Source organism: Myotis daubentonii, chromosome 10 (assembly GCF_963259705.1).
Source record: "Myotis daubentonii chromosome 10, mMyoDau2.1, whole genome shotgun sequence".
NCBI classification, from domain to species: Eukaryota; Metazoa; Chordata; class Mammalia; order Chiroptera; family Vespertilionidae; genus Myotis; species Myotis daubentonii.
The window spans coordinates 59197201-59218427 of NC_081849.1; the positions used below are offsets into that span (position 1 = coordinate 59197201).

General features: G+C 36.2%; 1 protein-coding gene across 1 annotated transcript in view; it reads left to right on the forward strand.

Moving 5' to 3' along the window:
* Window positions 1–21227, forward strand: part of HDAC9 (histone deacetylase 9) — an 841916-nt gene that overhangs the window by 776566 nt on the left and 44123 nt on the right. Inside the window, exons 24-25 of the mRNA XM_059712491.1 lie at window positions 1327–1460; window positions 18510–18594. Of these exons, the coding sequence (XP_059568474.1) occupies window positions 1327–1460; window positions 18510–18594 (219 nt within the window). The remainder of the gene's footprint in view (window positions 1–1326; window positions 1461–18509; window positions 18595–21227) is intronic.

A 21227-nucleotide genomic window follows, 5' to 3' on the forward strand; every position in this document is an offset into this window, starting at 1 on the left:
GCCCAGGCCTGATGCCTCGGCCAGAGGCGTAGACCCCCATCACCCTCCGATCGCCTGATCGGCCCCTTGCCCAGGCCTGACGCCTCTGACAGAGGTGTCAGGCTTGGACAGGGGACCCCCATATCCCCCTGATCACTGGCTCTGGCCCCCGCCCAGGCCTGAGGCCTCTGGCCCAGGAATCATGCCTGGGCAGGGGACCCCCATCTCCCTCTGATCGCTTGGTCCACCCCCGCCCAAGCCTTATGCCTCTGACCCAGGCTTCAGGCCTGGGCAAGGGGACCATCATATCCCCCCAATCCCCGGCTCCGCCCCCCACCCAGGCCTGATGCCTCGGCCAGAGGAGTTGACCCTCATCACCCTCCGATCACCAATCACCAGATCGGCCCCTTGACCAGGCCTGAGGCCTCTGGCTGAGGCGTCCGACCCGGGCAGCGGGGACCCGCAGCTGCAGCGGTCCCGCGATCGTGGGCTCCGCTTTAGGCCCAGGCAAGGCACCCCTAGCTCCTGGGACTGCCAGCTTCGACCGTGCCCAGCTCCCATCGCTGGCTCCACCCCTACTTCCTGCTATCACTGGCCAGGGCGGAAAAGGCGCCTGATTCTCCGATCATGGCTGGGGGGCAGGGCAAAGGCGGCCCCAGGGCCGCCTTTGCCCTGCCCCCCAGCTCTTAGCTCCCCCCTGGGTTTCCGATCACTGTCAGTGGCAGGGGGCTTCTTCCTGCTTTCCCTTTCGCCTCCCTGCATTGTGCCTACATATGCAAATTAGCCGCCATCTTGTTGGCAGTTAACTGCCAATCTTAGTTGGCAGTTAACTGTCAATCATAGTTGGCAGTTAACTGCCAATCATAGTTGGCAGTTAATTTGCATATAGCCCTGATTAGCCAATGAAAAGGGTATCGTCGTACGCCAATTACCATTTTTCTCTTTTATTAGATAGGATAAAGACAGATGATGGAGAAAGGACACAAATGTCAAGCCAATGGCATTACTTACCATATTAACATTGGCCGTATACTGATTTTTTTTTCATCCAGGTACTTGTAGACTGTGTTTTGCATGTACTGTGCCATGGTGAGTGGCATATTGACCTGTGAAAATTTTGGCCGTGATACTTCTTAGCTTTTAGGATCTTATGCTTTGGTTCCCTCATTTGTAAATAGAGATAATAACATGACCTAATTTATCAAGTTATTGTGAGTATTAAATGAGCTAGCATGTGGAAAGTGCTGAGAAAGGACATGCACAGAATAAATGCTCAAGTAATATCAGAATCTAATAGACATCCTCTTTGATTTACTACTTTGAAATGTTTTCTTTGTATTATGGTAGGCTTTGGACACTTGACGAAGCAATTGATGACACTGGCTGACGGACACGTGGTGTTGGCTCTAGAAGGAGGACATGATCTCACAGCCATCTGCGATGCATCAGAAGCCTGTGTAAATGCCCTTCTAGGAAATGAGGTAAAAAACAAAAGACACAAAACTAAACTAAAAGCACAAAAGAGCAGGGGTCAAGGACCAGGAATGTATGCACGCATAATTTTAAGTGGGTTTATTTTAAATCCCAAGTACCCAGAAAGCACAGTGTTTCTCTTATAATTCTAAGAAAGAAGGTAAGCCTTAGGTAAGAGAAGTTTACCTGTTCTCATGTGATATGCAATAACTTTTGCCCAGTTATACAATCCACTTGCATCCCCATCAATCAAGTTATTGGCAGAACTAAATAAATAAGATAATCCTTGGGAAGAGAAAGGCTTTGCATACTTGACCCAACCCATGAACATTGAAACACTGAAAAAGAAGTAACTCAAAGAAAATTTATCTTGACATTTTCAATATGACTATATGGGGGGGGGGCGGGGTAGGGGGAAGGTTTTAAAAATGTTTTAGCTTTATCAAGGTATAATTGACAAATAAATCTGTATTTTATTTAGCGTATACAATGTGGTAATTTGATATACATTGTGAAATGATTTCTGCCATTAAGTTAATTTAACACATTCATTACCTCACATAGTTACATTTTGGTTTTGGGGGATTTTGGGTGAAAATACTTTAAGTTCTACTCTCTTGGCAAATTTCAGTTTTACAATACGGTATTACCAACTGTAGTCACCATGTTATACATTGGATCAAGCATGTCAAACTCTGTGGCCCACAGGCTGCATGTCTTGTTTATTTGGCCCGTGTTAGCTTTTGAGTTTGACATGCTTGTATTAGATTCTTAAGCCTTATTCATTGTATAACGAAAGGTTTAAAACCTTTTTACAGACCTCTCCCTATCTTCACCTACCACCCCCACCGGAACACCCCTGTTGCTACCCACCTCTCCCACCCCTGGTGTCCATCATTTTACCCTTTGTTTCTATGAGTTGGACTGCTTTTCTTTTCTCTTTTCTTTTTTGGTTTCACATAAGTGACACTATGCAGTATATTCACTTAGCATAATGCCCTGAAGATGTTGCAAATCACAAGATTTCATCTATGTTATTGCAAATCATGAGATTTCCTTCTTTTTAAAGAATAAATAATAATCATATATTTATATATCTACATATCTATATGTCTGTTTTCTTTATTCCTTCATCTGTCAATAGACACTTATATTGTTTCCATACCTTGACTATATGAATAATGCTGCAATAAACATGGGAGTACAGATAGGTCTTCAGGATAGTTATTTTGTTTCCTTTACATATTACTCAGAAGTGGGATTGCTGAATTATATGGTAGTTCTATTTTTAATTTTTTTGAAGAACCTTCTACTGCTGGATGATCTATCAATTGTTGAAAGTGGGGTATTAAAGTCCCCTACTATTATTATATTTTTTCTGTTTCTCTCTTTAGATATGTTAATATTTGCTTTATAAATTTAGATTATCCTACATTGGGCATATAAATATTTATACTTGTTACATTCTCTTGAAGAATTGACCACTTTTCATTATATATTAACTTTTTTGACTCTAATTATAGTTTGTGGCTTAAAGATCATATTTTTCTGATATACCTAACTCTGCTTTCCTCTGGTTTCCATTGGCATGGAATATCTTTTTTATGCCTTCACTTTCCATCTGTGTGTCCTTAAAACTGAAGTGATTTTCTTGTAGGCAGCATAGAGTTAGGTCTTATTTGTTTTATCCATTCAGCCACTCTGTGTCTTTTGATTGGAGAAGTTAGTCCATTTACATTTAAAGTAGTTATTGATATGTATGGGCTTACTATTGCCATCTTGCAGTTTTCTAGCTGCTTTGTAGTTTCCTATTTCCTCTCTTATAAATTGATGATTTTCCATATTGGTATGTGTGATTTCCTTTTTTTTAATCTTTTGCTTAAATACTATCAGTTTTTGCTTTGTTTTATTATGATACTTGCATAAAACATCTTATAGTTATAATAGTGTATTTAAAGCTGATAACATCTTAACATTTAATGTGTATAAAAACTCTACATTTTTTTCACTACCCTCCTTCAATTTATGTATTTAAAGTAAAAAAATTAAATCTTTTTATATTGTGTATCCATTATTATAGTTTTAGTTATTTTAATACTTTTATCTCTTGCTTTACACTAGAGTTCGAAGTTATTTACCTACCACAATTACAGTATTAGAGTATTCTGAATTTAATTATGTATTTATCTTTACCAGTGAGTTTTATATTTTTCTAAATTTTCATATTACTAGTTACCTTCCTTTCATTTTAACTTGAAGAATTCCCAATAGCATTTCTTTTAAGGCCAAACTAATGGTGATGAATTCTTCAGCTTTTGTTTGTGTACAAAACTATTCTTAAGGACAACTTTACTGGGTAGAGTATTCTTGGTTGTCAATTTTTCCCCCACTGCACTTTAAATATATCATCCTACTTCTTACTGGTATTCAAATTTCTGCTGAAAAATTCACTCATAATCTTAATGAGTTTCTCTTACATCTAGCAAGTTGCTTTTCTTTTGCTGTTTCCTCTCTTCATCTTTAACTTTTGACAATTTAATTATAGTGTGCTTTGTGTGACTCTATAGGCTCATCTTCACTGGTAGTTTTTGGGTTTCCTGGATTTGGATATCTGTTTCATTTCCCAAATTAGGATAGTTTTCTACCCTGATTTCTTCAAATAAGCTTTCAGGCTCTTCCTTTTCTCTTCTCCTTCTGTGACCCCTAGAATATATATGCTGGTCTTCTGGGTGGGGTACTATAAGTCTTTTAAACTATCTTTACTGCTTTTCATGTTTTGCATGTGTTTTTTTCTTTTTGTCACTCTGATTTGATGAGTTTCACTGCCCATTGCCCAGTACATTGATTCTTTCTTCCATTTGGTCTAGTTTACTGTTGAACTCCTCTATTGAATTTTTCAGTTGTTGTATTCTCCAGCACTATGATTTCTGTTTGATACCTTTTAATATTTTCTACCTCTTGTGTTAAATTCTGTTTATGCATTGTTTTCCTGACCTCAGTGATCATCTTTATGACTTATATTTGAATACTCTGGGGTAAATCAATTATCTTCATTTTATTTATTTTGAAGAATTTGTCTTCTTTTGCTTGGTATATAGTCCCCTGCGTCTTTGTTTGTTTATTTTTCATTTTTCTTGACTCTTTTTGTTGGTTTGTGCACTTTGGCTAAAGCAGCCACTTTTCCCAGTCTTGTATAGAAGATGAATATCATCAATCATCCCGGTGCAAGCTCCTGTTTACCATTCAACCCTTTGTGATTGTCCAACCTACAGTCGTTGTTATTAGTGGCTCCCAGTAGTTGAGTGTATGCCAAGACCTGTCAGTGTCCTTAAGGTGAGGATTACAGTCTGCCCCTAGGTGTAGTCTGACTAAAAGCTGGACTCCCTCGATAAAGAAACTGTAAGATGGGCATTTTTTGCCTGGGTATATAGCCCATGGGTTTAGGGAGGTGTGCCTGTGCTGGTTTTAAAACTTCTTTGTTTGCTATAGTCTTGTGAGACTCATAAATGCAGGCTGCGTTGGCTATCAGGGCTGGGTTATATGAGGTCCCATCCTTTGGGTAACAGCCATAAAGTTGGGGTGCTAGATATGTGAGCATACTCATTCCAGGTAGATATTGCTGACTTGGTTTTATTGTTGAAGTAAACCAGAAAGAGGTGTCAGGAGTTCTTTTAGGCTCTGGGGAAAATCATGGTCAGCACCTTTATGTGTGCTAATTAGAAGCCAGACTCCTCAGGCAGCAGCTTGTAAAGTGTGTACTTCCCTTTCCAGGGAAAGACTGGGAAATGGGTTGTTTTGCTTGCTCCCTCTACACTGAGCTCTTGGGGGATAGTCATGGCAAGTGCTCACACACCTGTTAAGGACTGTTTCTTTGTTTGCTAAAGTCCTGTGGGACTCACGGACATGAGCTTTCTCAGCCAGATATTTTTGAGAGACCATTCTTGGTTGAAACCTAAAATATATGATGCTAGATGTATGTTCCAAACCCTTCACTCCTCAGGGAAAAACTGGAAGTTTGGGGTTCCCTTCCAAATGTATGGTGCTGTGTCAAGGGTTTGTTTACGGTGAAAGTATGTCTCAACCTTTGCTACCCTTTTGATGTGGGTATTTTCTCATTCATTCAGCATGCTCAGTATGTAGGAGTTACTCAGCTACGTTCTGGATTCTCTCAGAGGGAATTGCTCTATTTATCGCTGTATAGTCGGTGCATCTGTGGGAAGAGGAAAACTCAGGAGCTTCCCATGTCACCATCTTGGTTTGGAGTCATAAAAATATTGATAAACATTTTGTCACCATTTATGAGTTCTCTATGCTAAGAGGTATTACTTCCATCTTACAAATGATAATAATGAGTCAAAGAGGTTTAATAAATTCATTCAACATCATGCAGCTAGAATGCATTAGATCCAAGATATGGACTTAAATCTATTTTGTCAAAGGTAATTTTTTTTCTTTCACATCACATACATATTTTTCTGACTAATCAGCAGATTTCACATCAAATCATCATGAAGTTCACTTCCAGATCACAGCAAGCTTTGGACCAATTAATTACAATTCCACAAATATTTCAGTTTGTATATATTCATTAATGTTATTAGTTCATTTATTTTTATAGTGAATGTATAGAGATGTTATGATTATTTTATATACTTTACTTTTTTCATGAACTTGAAATACTACATTTTAATAAAATAAACATATACACAGTCATTTTAAAAATCTATGATTCATAATGTTTTGTAACAGTAGCTAATGCTTGGGCCGATCCTATATAATAAAAGGCTAATATGCAAAGCAACCAAATGGCAGAATGACCTGTCACTGTGACATGCACTGACCACCAGGGGGCAGATGCTCAATGCAGGAGCTGCCCCCTGGTGGTCAGTGAGCTCCCACAGGGGGAGCACCACTCAGCCAGAAGCCCTAAGCACTAAGGATATCTGACTGACGGCTTAGGTCCGCTCCCCACAGGCTCCCGGACTCCCGCAGGACTCACTGACTATGAGATGGCATAGGCTGGGCTGAGGGACCACCCTCCTTCCCCCCTCCCCTCCCAGAGTGCAGGAATTTCATGTACTGGGCCTCTAGCACTATTTATAAAGGGAAAACTATTTTCTGTGCACTGAATATATATGTTTTATTGTCATCATTATCTTATAGAGTTTTGACATGGTTATTTTGCCATATTTATTGATGAGAATATATACATTTTAAATTTGAAGGAAAATATGAGAGAGACAACTTGAGTGCTATTAAAGTATTTACTCTGTGTATAATTTTAGACAGCTCAATAACCCAAAGGATGTAACTACCTAATGATTTGTTTTGTTATTAGTGAACTGCTATTTCAGATCACACATAATTCAAGCTGTCTAAGGTTTTCTAAATATTAGAGTCTTTCTAAAATTACTATAAACAAATACTGTCAAACAGAATATTGGGGGTTTTTGGTGCCAGTTAAGAGGTGCAAAAAATAAATGCTACTTCTAATTATCAGTTAATGTTTGGCTGTTCTATTTGCCTATCAGATGATACATTTTACATTAATCAGATTACTTATTTGACTTTAAATATAGAAACATTTTAAGAAAGCCAACTGGTTTTAATATTTGCATTAAAAAGGCTTATGCAAGATGTGCAGAAAACCTAACTATAGGTTGTAGATTATGGCCTACAGATGATTGACCTGCCCAGAAGGAAATGTTACCCACTTGCAAAAGCCAACTATTTTTCCAACTATGTGAAAGGAAATTATAGATTTCACTGGCTGTCTTTGAGCACAATGCTCTTGTAATCTCTGCTTTTTGCCCATTCTATTATTTCAGGGGAATATTTGTAATGAGGATGGAATAATTTTTCCTGTAGTCTCTTTCTTTTAGAAATGACTGTTTCAGAACATATTCAAGTCAGTTGTGTGGTGTTCTTAATTTATCTCAGTTTACTAAAAAGAAAATTGGATGTGTTTTATTTCTTCCTTTCATGTATGCTCTTTTGACTGGGATCTCTGTGGTCATTTTATTATACGACCTAATCCTACAGATCAAGTAGACTGTTTTTATAGAACAATTACTGACATTAGAAATATGCCACCTGATTTAAAGTTTGAAACATATGCCATTTCTCTACATTTTTAGAAAGACCAGGCTTGAGATAGAGGAAGGGATAAAAGTATCATTGGCCATGTGAGTATATAGATGTTAAAAATTCTAGTATGTGATAACTGAAATGATTATTGGCAATATTGACTGCTTAATCAACTTTAATTATCTACAAGTCTTATAGTAAATTTGACTTAGTTATTATAATACCCTAAATACCATCTTGCCCCTTTTTATTGGCTATCTTCAATTACTTAAGCACAATCAAAAATTTGTTCATAAAGCACTAAAGAAAGAAAAGTTTAAAGAATCTATGTCTTTCTGTATTTTTTTTCCTATTGCAATATCTTAGGGATATAAACAAGACTATAGATTCCAACAAGGTACTTTAATGATAACAGATGAATTTGGAATATTGAACTTTGAGAAGTAAATTTTGGTGTGTTAAGTCTGTCAATATACAGAGTTACAAAACTTAAGAGAAATAAAGATTTCTAAAAATGAAAAATGGAAGAAAAATACATATGTGTTGTACATTATAATTCATTTGAAAAAGAGGAAATGAAAATGTAATATTTGAAACAACTTAAGGAACAAAGAGTTATTCTCATTTTCATTGACAATATAATTTATAATCCAATGCCTGGTTTTCTGTATTTCTTTTTCTAGTTCAAAGGTCATCATGACCAACAGCCATGACTACATTGAAGTTTTAAATTTCATTCCTTTGGAAAAGTAATATATAAGGCATATTACATTTTTAAAAAGTACATACATGTAGTTTTTACAGTAATTTTACTTGGTAAGCTCTAGGTAAGAAAATCAAAACGGTTGTCTTTCAGATACCAATTATGCAATTTCAAATCCTAATTTTCCTTCAAACTCCCTTTTCAAGTAGATTAATAGGGCAATTATAACTTATTATCTGGGATTTCACTTTCACAAATAACAAAATGTAGTAAAGCTTGAGACTAAAACATTGGCAGAACCTACTTTGGCTTCTCAACACTGAACATGTAATTGAACTCAAATTAGGAAGGTCAAGAAGGGCCTTTTTGAGGGACTCTGCACTTTGTCAGATGTATTTATTCATGTGCAGAGGATTAGAATTCATAAACATTTTGCCAGTTTTTTAAATGCTATTTCTTTTCCTTGTTGTTCTTGGCCAGGCCATGTCAATACAGCAAAATGCTGCTTCATATGGCTTATCATCAGCAGAATAATATGAATTACATAACCCAAAGGAATTGTAAAATCAGCAGGAACTCTTGGCTCTGCATCTCAGTGTAGATACATAGATGGGTACCAAAAACTTTATTTTTTAAAAAATTAAATTATCTGAGTGTTTCATCCAAAATAGGCATTCCATATTTTTAAATATTTTTATCATGAAAATGACCTAGTTAACAAAACATCTTTTAACTATTCTTTTAAGAAATATGGACTAGGTCAGTCAAAATAATATACTGTTGGATTAAAATTAATTTGAGCATGGTACAGGAAATTTCAAGAGGCAACTGATTTTGAAGACATACCTGAAGTCCTTTTTTCCCTTTTTCTTGGCAAAGTTCAGACTTAGATTTGTCAGTTCAATCAGTGTATGATGAATATTTTTGAACTTCGTCAATGAAGCACTTAAAAACACCAGCTTGGAGTTTGCAAGAAATTGAAGTGACTACCCAAATGAGAAGACTCATTAGGTTGCTTGGTATGGCTTCAAAGATACTGATGTGAATAGCCACATCTTTTTCAGAATTAGTTACAGAAAAATCTGTAGGGTTCTCAAAAGAAACTGATTTTGGTAATCTGCATTTGTGTTGGCTGGCAAACAATGCCACAGTTTCTTTAAGGCCAAATTTGCCTACTTTCTGCAAAGCCAATTAGTGACACCCTGGGTTGCTTCCTCTGGGGGTGGAGGTGGGGGGAAGCTTTCACAAGAAGTGAGAAAAGCTTAAGCATTTGGCATTCCTATGGAATCTGAAAGGAAAAACATTGAAAAACTTCAGGCAGGTGAAAAGAGAAGACATACTGTAGGTAAGAGCCTTGTGTAATGAGTTGAGAACATAACCATTAAAAGACCTCCTATCAAAAAATCAAAAAATAAAAGACCATCTGTCAAAACAGAATAAATGACAGTTTTAAGCTTGTTAGAGAATATTTACAAATTCCCGTAAAGAGAAGCTGTTGAGATGTTCCCAAAGCCTCTAGTACTGAAGGTTCAGCACAACATATTTGAGTCTGTAGCATATTTTCTCTTGATCTCCCCCATTCTTTATAAAGTTGGCTTCTAGATCTTTTCCTTCCTTCCTTCCTCCCTTCCTCCCTCCCTCTCTTCCTCCTTTCCTTTCCTTCCTTCCTTCCTTCCTTCCTTCCTTCCTTCCTTCCTTCCTTCCTTCCTTCCTTCCTTCCTTCCTTCCTTCCTTCCCCCCTCCCTCCCTCTCTTCCTCTGTCTCCCCTCACCCCTCTCTATCTCCTCTCTCCTTCTCTTTCTAATAACTGCTGTCTCCTGTTGAGTAGGCTCAGCTGCTTTCATTTGACTTGGATTTCAGCAACAGTGGCTAAACTTAGTGATTGTGTATGTTGATAATCTTTCCAAGATGACTTTTTGCTCTAAAGCTGCTGAAAAAGTCTGTGGAATTGACTCTAGTAAGTTTTGACAACCACCCTCGAGGTGAACTCTTAAGATGTTGTTGTCCAAGTTGCTCATGGGGGTTTGTTTTCATTAGAGTTTGAATGGGGAAGTAGTGTTGCCATCTTTTTCATCCTTTTAGATTATGTATGGCTGGCTCCATTGGGGAATTGGTGTGAATCTGGGAAAGCTTACAAGCTCCTATTTTGGAGCTTGTAGTTCATGAGTACAAGAAGGGAAACTTAATACAGGGAAATGTGTGATAAACCAAAATCACACATGAAGATCATTCCATGATCTTCTCTTAGAATTTGAAAACCTATCCACACTCCGAAGAGAATGCATAAATACTTTAAAGAGATTAAAAATATTTTGAAAATATTATTTGAAGATACTTTCCATTGCAGAAAGGGCCTATGATGTTGCATTTATTATATTCAACAAGGCTTATGAGAAGCAGAGCCAAAGTAACTAGTTTTTTGGTTTGTTTATGTGTTTTAGCAAATGCTAAATGAAGTCGAAGTTACCTGGATAATTACAATTCCATTATGCAGATCTTCTGTACTGTTTGTCTTTAGGCTTTTCAGAAGGTGTTAAAAGGAATGTGGCTGGAAACCTGGACCTGTCATAGAGTTCTGATTACCAACACAAGCAAGGGAGCATTTCTTTTCAGTGATGGAGCAAACATATTATGACATTCATTTATCTGTACATTCATTCAGTAGTCTTTTATTGGGCATCTATTTTGTGCTCAAGTTCTCATACAAGTAAAAATAAAAGAAAAATTAACAAAGTACTTTGGAAATGTATGATCCTTTGTTTTTAGCTATATTTGGACAGAGGAATATTTTACTAGTAATAGAGGAAGTAACATTTAACTTTGATCTTGAATAAAAACGAGATTTTGACAAGCTAAGGTACAAGGAAAGGATGTATCTGTTGTAATGGAAAGGCATAGGTTAAGACTTCTTGAAATAGTGGATGGCTCCTTTTGGATTTGTTTATTTTGTTTTGGGCAGAAGAAAGGCTGCTGTAAGTGTAATAAAAGTCAACAATGAGGCTGGCTAAGTGGAATTGAATATCATAAGGAATTAGAATTTCTGTGGAAATACAGAAGCATTGAACAAATGATTCCCATGCTTCGAAGTACTATAATAACCAAATAATGTATGATTTGGGAGATGGCAGAATCTCATAGGAGAAAACAAAAAATGTATTATGGAAATAATCATTAGGATTAGTTTGCCCCAGATTATCAATGAACAAAATTATACCCTACCAGTGATATGCTGGACATGGCTCTTAATAGCTTTTGAGAGCTAATTCTGTGTATCATTACTCAAATTCTGTGTATTAGCTACTCAAATTTGAGTTCAGTGACATCACATTGTAGCCTGAAATAGGCCATGGTGGGAATATTTACACCACAGAAATTAGCAAATACTACAAATTACAGCTATATTTTAAATAGCCAGCTGTTAAACATTTACCAGCACATCACTGCTACATGATGTGAAACAGCTCTTCTTAGCACAAAAATCAACATTTAGAAAAGAGTATAGTACAAATCTTTCTACTAAACAGAAAAATAAGGAAAAACAGTTTTAAAACATGCAAATTAGTAGATTAAAGAACAGAAAATTAAAAAAGCAAATGAGGACAAGAAAACCAAGGATCAAAGAAAATGAAACATGAGGACTTAACCAAGTTTGGGTATTAAGTTTAAACTTATTTGTAAAAATAGGGACAAGGAAGCAAGATTTTGGCACATAAAATGAACTACCCTTCCTTATAACAATTGATGTCGAAACTATGGACATTATGTTAGGAAACTATACATATAGCACTGAGCAAATTTCCTTTCAATGTTACTGAAACTTCTATTTAACATACACCTTTCTATATATATAGTATTTCCCTAACTTAACTATGTAGGTTGAAATTTTTTCAAATTATATTGCATACCTACAATCTTACCTCAGTGCTTAAACAAAAATATTGATAGTCTGAATTACCCAACTAATTGCATTTATTATTTTCTTTCCAATAGACCATTATGCCTACTTCTTTTTTAGCTTTAAATTCAATTTTTATTATTTAGCTAATTATTGCCATTGGTATTTAAGTATTCCATTTCTTCCAAACTTTCCATAGTTAAGTGCCATGGAAACTATGGGATACTATTTGGAATGGAGGCACTTCCTCACAGTCTTTCTTCATCATTTAATGGCTGATATATTGTGTAACCTACAATTCTCCAAGATGTGGTAGTTTTGGGTAAAACTCAACTAATAGAAAAATAACCATAGTAGTAATCTCAGAGTCTAGCCCACTTGCCTCACTTATTTTATTCAAGGAATTCATTCAATATCCAATGTGAGCTGAATGGCCATGACTGTACACTTTGCTTCTTGGTCTTCTTGGTACTCTCATGAGACTTGTTAGATTTATGTCACTCCTCTTGGCTAGATATGTTTCTTTATTGCAATGTGATGTAACCCTTCATCATCTGCATGTATGTAGGCTGCAGACAGACTCAATATGAATAATCTCAGTAGTCTGTCAGTATCATAACTTTATTACCTATACAATTCACCCTGATTTACTCTTTCCCCCCAATCTATTTGTTCAAGGATTTTAGTGACTTCAAATGAACAAAAAGGGGTTATTTTGAGAATGACTCATGAATCACAATATGGATAAAATTATAATCAGATCTACTTAAGCAATCAAATTAAACATATACAATTAATTGCAGACCTCTCCAAGACAGTTATTTAAATGGATTTGAGTTTTAACCACCAAGCCCTCCTCACTAGGGAATTTATAATAGTTCATTAATGTGGAGGGTCAGGCCTATATTGCAATCTGTTTCCCTTATCCTCTTGGTCTTGATCATCATATTCTTCCAAAGTTCCACAATATCTTTGATCCTGACAACTGAAATTTTCTGAATTTTTTTCTGAGTTGCTTTGCATGTTGTAGGGGGACTTTCAGTTCCCTTTGTAAGTGAATGTGTTCCCTGTATATAAGAATATAACTATTGTGGTTCTTGCTGCAAAACTTGTAATCTCACTTTGTTCTTAGAGGCACCATAAAATAGTGGAAATAACATGGACTCAAGAACCAGACTTAGTTTCCCTATTCCCTATGTCAGAAAATACTGTCTGTCTTAAAATTAGTTTTAGTTATAAAATGTAATATTCATATGGAAAAATGTATGACATAAATGTACACTCCAATGCAGGGGTCCTCAAACTTTTTAAACAGGGGGCCAGTTCACTGTCCCTCAGACATTCCACACATGCGCACTGCGGGCCCGGGATGAGTCGGCTGCTAAGCAGGACAGGCAGCGGCGGCAAAAACACCCGGCGGGCCGGATAAATGTTTTCGGAGGGCCACAGTTTGAGGACCTCTGCTCCAATGAAATATCGTAAATAGAGCTCATATACAGCCATCAATTAGGTCAAGAAATAGAGTAATACCTGCACCTCAATAGGCCTTATATCCCCTTTCCTAACAAGTACTCCATTTCTCATTTCTGAAAGTAATCAATTTTCTGATTTCTAACTAAAGATTTTAATTGACCTGTTCTAGGACTTTATATGCAATAAATCACAAAATATATATCCCTTTGCATCTGACTTCTTTGGCTCAACATTATGTTTGTGAGATTTGCCCATGTTGTTGTAGCTAGCTATCTAGTTCATTCATTTTCATTATTAATATAGCATTCTATTTCATAAAAAGAATTTCTAGGAAAATGTCACAATTTATATCTATTCTACTTTTGACAGTTATAGGGAATTTTTTTCCAGTTTGGGGCCATTATGTACAATGATGTGATTTACTTTTTTGGGGGCCGGGGGGGGGGGGGGCGGGGACCAGCATAATACTGATATCCGAAACTAAAAAAAAAAAAATTATAAGAAAGGAGTATTACAGGAAAATCTTTATCATAAGCGTAGGAGTTAAAGCCCTAAACCAAGTAGTGTTAGTAGTTCATTAATATCTTAAAAGCCCATAACAAAATTGGGTTTAGACCAGTATGTAACATATTAACATTGTGAATTAAGTCATTGTAATTCACCACATTAAGAGAACCAAGAAGAAATATAATCATTTCAATAGATGTTTAAACATCAATTGAAAGCATGATGAACTATTTTTGGAAAAGTAGAAATAATAGGAAGTTCTATTAACTTGATAAAGCTTATCTACAAATCTATAGTGTACATCAGACTTAAAGGTAAAATATGGGGATTTTTTCTTTGAAATAAAAAAACAATACAAAAATGCTCACTCTTACTGCTTCTTGTCACCACTGAACTGGTGGTCCTAACAGTGTAATAGGGTAAGAAAAATAAATTAAAAACATAAGGGTTGGAAAGGAATTAAACCTCTTACTATTCACAGATTATATAATCGTGTATGTAGAAAATCTATACAAAATTATTGGTATATACATTAGAATTAAGTTTATCGCAATTGAGGGTCAATTTAAAATCAATTAAAACTAAAATAATCATTAAAACATTAATTAAAAATCAATGATATTCATTTAAAAATGAATTATCACTGTTGTTCTTCCTAGTTTTTCACCCTAAAACCATGCCTTGATTAAAGCAGGCAACCAGGAGGAAGAATCTATTTCATTTGGGCCTGTAAGCTACAGAGTGCAGAATAAAGGCTACTTCTTCCATGTTTTCTTTCAGTTAATTCTTCCTTCATTCATTCTACATTTTTTTAAAAAAATGCCTATTGTATACCAGGCTCTATATTTGCCTTTAAATGGCTCACAAAGAAGTAGAGAATGACAGACATGGCTGACTATAATATAATGTGTTTAGTAGAGTAAACAATATTTGAGACATGGGTGAAAGCAGTTTGCCCCATCAAAGACTTTAAGGGAAAATTTCACAGAGCAGACAATGATACAGTAAGGTATTACCAATTCAGACAAGGATGAGAAAAATAGAAACCAGAGGGAATGGAATATAAATAAATGTATAGAAGTGTGAATATACTTGGCCTATTTGGGAAACACAGGATAAAAGCTAACATGGGTAATTAATAGATCTTTTGTTTGGTTGATGTATACATCTATTCTCATGTATCTGTTATACTTACAAGATCTCTTTTAGCTTCTTTTTGTTTTGTTCTGAGTCATGAATTAGAGTTGATTTTCATGTCTCAGAAGTACAGATTGAATTTTAAAACTCTTATTCAAGAGCTTCTTTAAGGACATTCATTACTTATTTCCCTAAATGCATCTTAGCCAACTAAAATTATTTTTTTTAAATCCTCACTGAGGATATTTTTTTTACTGATTTGATAGAGAGAGAGAGAGAGAGAGAGAGAGAGAGAGAGAGAGAAACATCTCTTACCTGTACCTGCCCCAACAGGGCATCAAACCTGCAGCTGAGGTATGTGCTCTGACCATGAATCCAACCCACAAACTTTTGGTATGTGGGATGATGCTCCAACCAACTGAGCAACCTGGCCAAGGCTAAAATTATTTTGATGATATAAAGAATCTGAAAATTACTTACTCAAAACATGATCGTCAAATTTTATGGTGTTTTAAAATAGCTGTAATATGTAGAAATTACAGGATATGTACAATTTAACAAACATCCGAATTTTATGAATATATGATTGCAACTTTTTGTAAAAGATATAGAAAAAGAAACTTCCCTGACACAGCCTGAAATTTTGTATAAAGAATTGCTATAACTAATGGTTGTAATTAAGCTTTAGATACAATAAAGCTGAATAAGCACTTTATGTGACAAGCGGTTATGTTGAAATTATTTAATGTTTCTTATAGCTCCATGATAATTATTATTACATGATGAAATTGCTCAACAAACTCTTACTGACATTGATTAGGCTTAGTGGCCAAATTTTTTGCTATATCTTACTGGCCAAACTAAATACACAACCCAGCTTTACTGGATATTCTTATTTTTCCTCCAAATTTATAAAAAGATTATTTACTTAATATCATTTCATTACAGTTAGTTATTAGATTACTAATAATGACCAATATGCATAAATATTTATTAAATAGGTGCTTCAATCAAATGTTTTTAGTGCTTATAATTATGAATTATTAAATCAACAAACTCTAGAAAAGACAACTCGATTTGCAAGGTCCTTCTATGCAAGGTTTTAATTTAAGAAAACAGACTCGAAATTCTGCTTGCCTTCTTGCCAACTGAGAGTACTACCCATTGCCTTCTCCACAGAACTACCCAAGAAAAAATAAAGAACCTACATTGAGAATTTTCTGAATTCAGCTCTGTGTATATATACCTTCAAAATGAAACAAATTGGAGCAATTCACTGAAGGTTAAATCCCCTAAATGACATCCACTGAAAACACAGTGGGCAGTGGTTTGGGAGGCTTAAATTATCAATTTAATTGCCTTAATTCTCTAGGTTGCTTTTATAAGTAGACACAACTTTATCGAATCTGATGATTCTGAATTGGGGGTTTAGGGTTGTTTGTGTATTTACTCTCAACTCCCTGAATCATGTTTACTTGCTACATGCCCCAAGCCTTATAAATAGATTTTAAACCAGAAGTGAGGTTTTTACATTAATGATCTGTCTGTGGCTTTCTTTCTAGCAGCCAGCATCTTTCAATCTGTCAGCCTTTTAACCCCAAAATCACAGGAAAGGTTTTGGAAGAACTAAGATTACTGATAGCACCTTGTGATTTAGTTCTTCAACATTTGAACATAGAATGATGTTTCAAAACAATTCATTAAGGATGCCTACCTAATTTCTATTAAAAATAGTCACAAAGGTCTGAGACAGAAATGAAAGGAAAGATGATGTATGAGGAAGGTAGCTCAACCCTGTCTGATTCTTGAGTAAGAGTTTTCCGAGTAGTTTTTCTGAATTAAGAGGTTTTAAGTAGGATAACATATTCTTGAAGACACAATCTGAAAAACCAGATTTTTACAAAATGATGTTAACACGTCTTAAGTGTTTAAGATTGCAGAACCTTTTGCTGAACACTGTGTTGTTTTCTTTTCCTCTTGCCAAACTGTATTGCAAATAAACCTTTTGATGTTGTAAAGGTTTTTCTTTGTCAGCTAAGAAAAACACTCTGGAAAGTTCTATTTAGTGAATTTACCCGTGTATAAATATCCCTGAGCTAGTCTGCTATCCTGTGGCATCTGGAAGAAAGGTGCTATTGTCTTAGATTCCATGATTGAAGTTTAGAATAATCAATTCAGAAAGACCCTGGGGGGAAGATCCACTCACAGATGCCGTGGAAACTTGGAATCCTGAGGCTTTTCCTTTTTTCTACATTATCAAGACGTAGAAGAGTTCATGCTTCCCCACAACGTCTAGTGACAATGGCTCCCGTTCATGCCATTTGATTGTTTGACCCTTAAGTTGTATTTGAGACCACTAACTTTAGATTTTCTAAGAAAACTCCTTTTTTGTTAATCCCCATGTTACTATGACGTTTCTGGTGTTCTGGGTCACAGTAGCTAGATGGCTGTTCTGGTTGCAAACTCTCTGGCTGTGCAGTTTCTGCCGCTACACACTAAGCTACATCACCAAGGTATTTCCAAGGATGCATCATCAGAATCCGTTCTGCCAAAACACTCCATAAATAATTCAAAGCTCCTCTTCGTTTCTTGCAAAGCAATGTATTTTGAGCTTCTCCATGAAAAATCAGTGTAATTCCAGAAGATCGTGATAGATTTGCAAGACAGGAATTTGTCCACATAGACTGCACAGTTGTGAATACGGTGGGCACTTAAGTGTACAGTTATTTGACCTTTGGTTTTATTTGAACATTCACTCTAACACTTGTTCACTGGCAATTGAACAACAGCAGCTGTGTCTCATGGTGTTCTACTGTGAAGTGTTCAAAAAGTATAAGGTGATTAGAGATAAAAACACTGCAAAACTATGGATAGTAGACTACCCACTTTTTGCCTACTGCAACTTCCTATAGTTTCCTTTGCCAGACCCAGCTGCCTAGATGTTGGAATTTGGCTTGTGAGGAACTTACAAAAATTACACAAATAACTCAGAATTTTAATGAATCATACACAGACATGCACCTGCTTCAGGGACTTCATAGATTAGTCTGGTGACCAATAGAAAAGCCATTTGGAATTCAATTACATGGCTGCAAAACAGAAAATAAAACGGGCTACACTCTTAGGAGTGAAATCAGAAAAATGTTAACTAGTTCTTGGAGCAATTTTTTTTTAAGGTGTTTCAATCGCTTTGCTTCTGTCAGACCTACTGTAGTCCGAATATGCTGCTCATATTATCACCTACTGTTCTTGCAGCTGGAGCCGCTTGCCGAAGACACTCTCCACCAAACTCCGAACATGAATGCTGTGACTTCTTTACAGAAGATCATTGAAATTCAAAGTATGTCTTAAAGGTGTTTTTTTTTAATTTGTAATCGGATATAACCCATTAAACATATATTGCGAACTTGAGCATATGAACAGCACATTTGAGTTTCTCACATAGGAGAAACATACTTAGAGTTATTATAATTTGCACATGTTATGCATGCATATCTAAGTGTGTTACTGCCTTGCTTTTTATATGGCAATCTTATCTTACAGTGATATGTAACTCAGAGACTCTAGATTTAGAATATTTCTTTTTCTCATATTTCAAAGTACTTGGATTTTTCTATTATTAGCACTAAGCATCCACCAGAACATTCAAAATAGTATAAAAACTGGTCATATGGCCCAGTCTTAACTAAGATAAGGTCTTTCCTAATAATGTTGAAATTCAGCAACCATTTACTGGTTTTAGGTTTGGCAAGAGGGGGGAAATTAATGAGAAAGCCTCACTATTAGAAAATACAACTAAACAAAGCAGGGAATGTAAAAGATTTTATTACTACCAGTTCCCTTTACTGCTGTTACTTTTTTTTTTTTGCTTTGCTTGTTTTTTTAAAATTTATTTTTATTTATTTTTATTGCTTAAAATATTACAAAGAGTAGTACATTTGTCTCCTTTTTTTCCCCCTTGACCTTCCCCCAGCCTCCCCTACCCCCCGCCCCCAGTGTCTTGTGTCCATTGGTTATGCTTATATGCATGCACACAAGTCCTTTGGTTGATCTCTTATCCCCCCCCAACACTCCCCAGCCTTCCTGCTGTAGTTTGACAGTCTGTTTAATGCTGCTCTGCCTCTGTATCTATTTTTGTTCATCAGTTTATAATGGTCTTTATTATCCATAAAAGAGTGAGATCATGTGGTATTTTTCTTTCACTGACTGGCTTATTTCACTTAGCATAATGCTCTCCAGTTCCATCATGCTGTTGCAAATTATAAGAATTCCTTCTTTTTTATAGCAGGATAGTATTCCATTGTGTAGATGTACCACAGTTTCTAATTCATTCGTCCATTCATGGGCGCTTAGGTTGTTCCAAATCTTAGCTATGGTAAATTGTGCTGCTATGAACATAGGGGTGCATATATCCTTTCTGATTGGAGTTTCTGGTTTCTTGGTATATATTCCTAGCAGTGGGATCAATGGGTCAAATGGGAGTTCCATTTTTAACTTTTGGGAGAACATATTTGCCAATGTGATCACAGATAAGGGTTTAATCTCCAACATTTATAGGGAACTCATACAACTTAACAAAAGGAAGATAAAGAATCCAATCAATAAATGGGCAAAGGACCTAAATAGACACTTTTCAAAAGAGGACACTCAGAAAGCCAAGAGACATATGAAAACATGCTCAAAGTCACTAATCATCCGAGAGATGCAAATCAAAACAACAATGAAGTACCATCTCACACCTGTCAGAATGGCTATCATCAACAAATCAGAAAACAACAAGTGCTGGAGAGGATGCAGAGAAAAAGGAACACTGGTGCACTGCTGGTGGGAATGCAGACTGGTGCAGCCCCTATGCTGTTACTTTTTAAGAGTTACACTTTTTCGATGATAACATGCATGAGTGTGAACATGCGCACATACACACCCATTTAAATCAAGCACAAATCAACACAAGTTAGTATGATGAGGAAAACCAGGGGCAAAATTAAATGTGAAGGAGGATCGGGAAAACCCTCAGCTTGGCTACTGTCCTGTAGAAGCACTTATTAACCACCACTGGAAAAGCCACAGTCCAGCCATCTCTCCGAGCCCTTGTCTTTGCTTGCTCAGTAGTAATTTGGAGATGTGAGTGTGCCTGGGATTCTATAGTATCCATACAGCTGATTCTGTGACTATTTACGAATCATGCCATACAGACACTGAACATATTTTCCCACCTTACTTAATTCATTCATGCCCGGATTGAGGACCAGAAGTACTCAGTAAATATTTACTGACTTTATATTATAACTGGAATAAACTCTAAATTTCAAAGATTTTCAGAGTGCAGACTAATAATCATTCAAATGCTAGGAACCAAAGCCTCTGAGAGAAGGCTGGGATAAAGGAACTGGCACAGATGAAGAAGGAAAGGCTGGGAAAGGTTTCATAAGCTTGAATACAAATTACACTGACTTGCCTCATTTCCACTGAGGGTGGATTTAGAGGCTCTATTATATGTTAGTCCAGATATCAAGGAAAGGAATCTTGAAGTGACAGTCTTCTCACACTCATCCACCCCCAATCTAATGTCTCCTTTAGGTCATCAATCAAATAGTACAAAAACACCTAGCTTTTGTTTTGTTTTTTAATCTAGTTTTATTGATTTCAAAGAGGAAGGGAGAAGGAGAGAAAGATAAAACATCAATGAGAGAGAATAATTTATTAGCTGCCTCTTGCAGGCCCCCTACTGGGAATTGAGCCCCCAACCTGAGCATGTGCCCTGACTGGGAATCAAACCATGACCTCCTGGTTCATAGGTCAACGCTCAACAACTGAGTCACACTAGCTGGGCAACATCTAGTTTTAATGCATATTATTCTCATTTTTTCTGAGCATTTTTTTTGCTATTATACACACAGATTATTAAACATTATTGTTCCTCTGTATAGTCTAATCATATCATTTTCAATAAGCATTCTTGAGTACTTATTA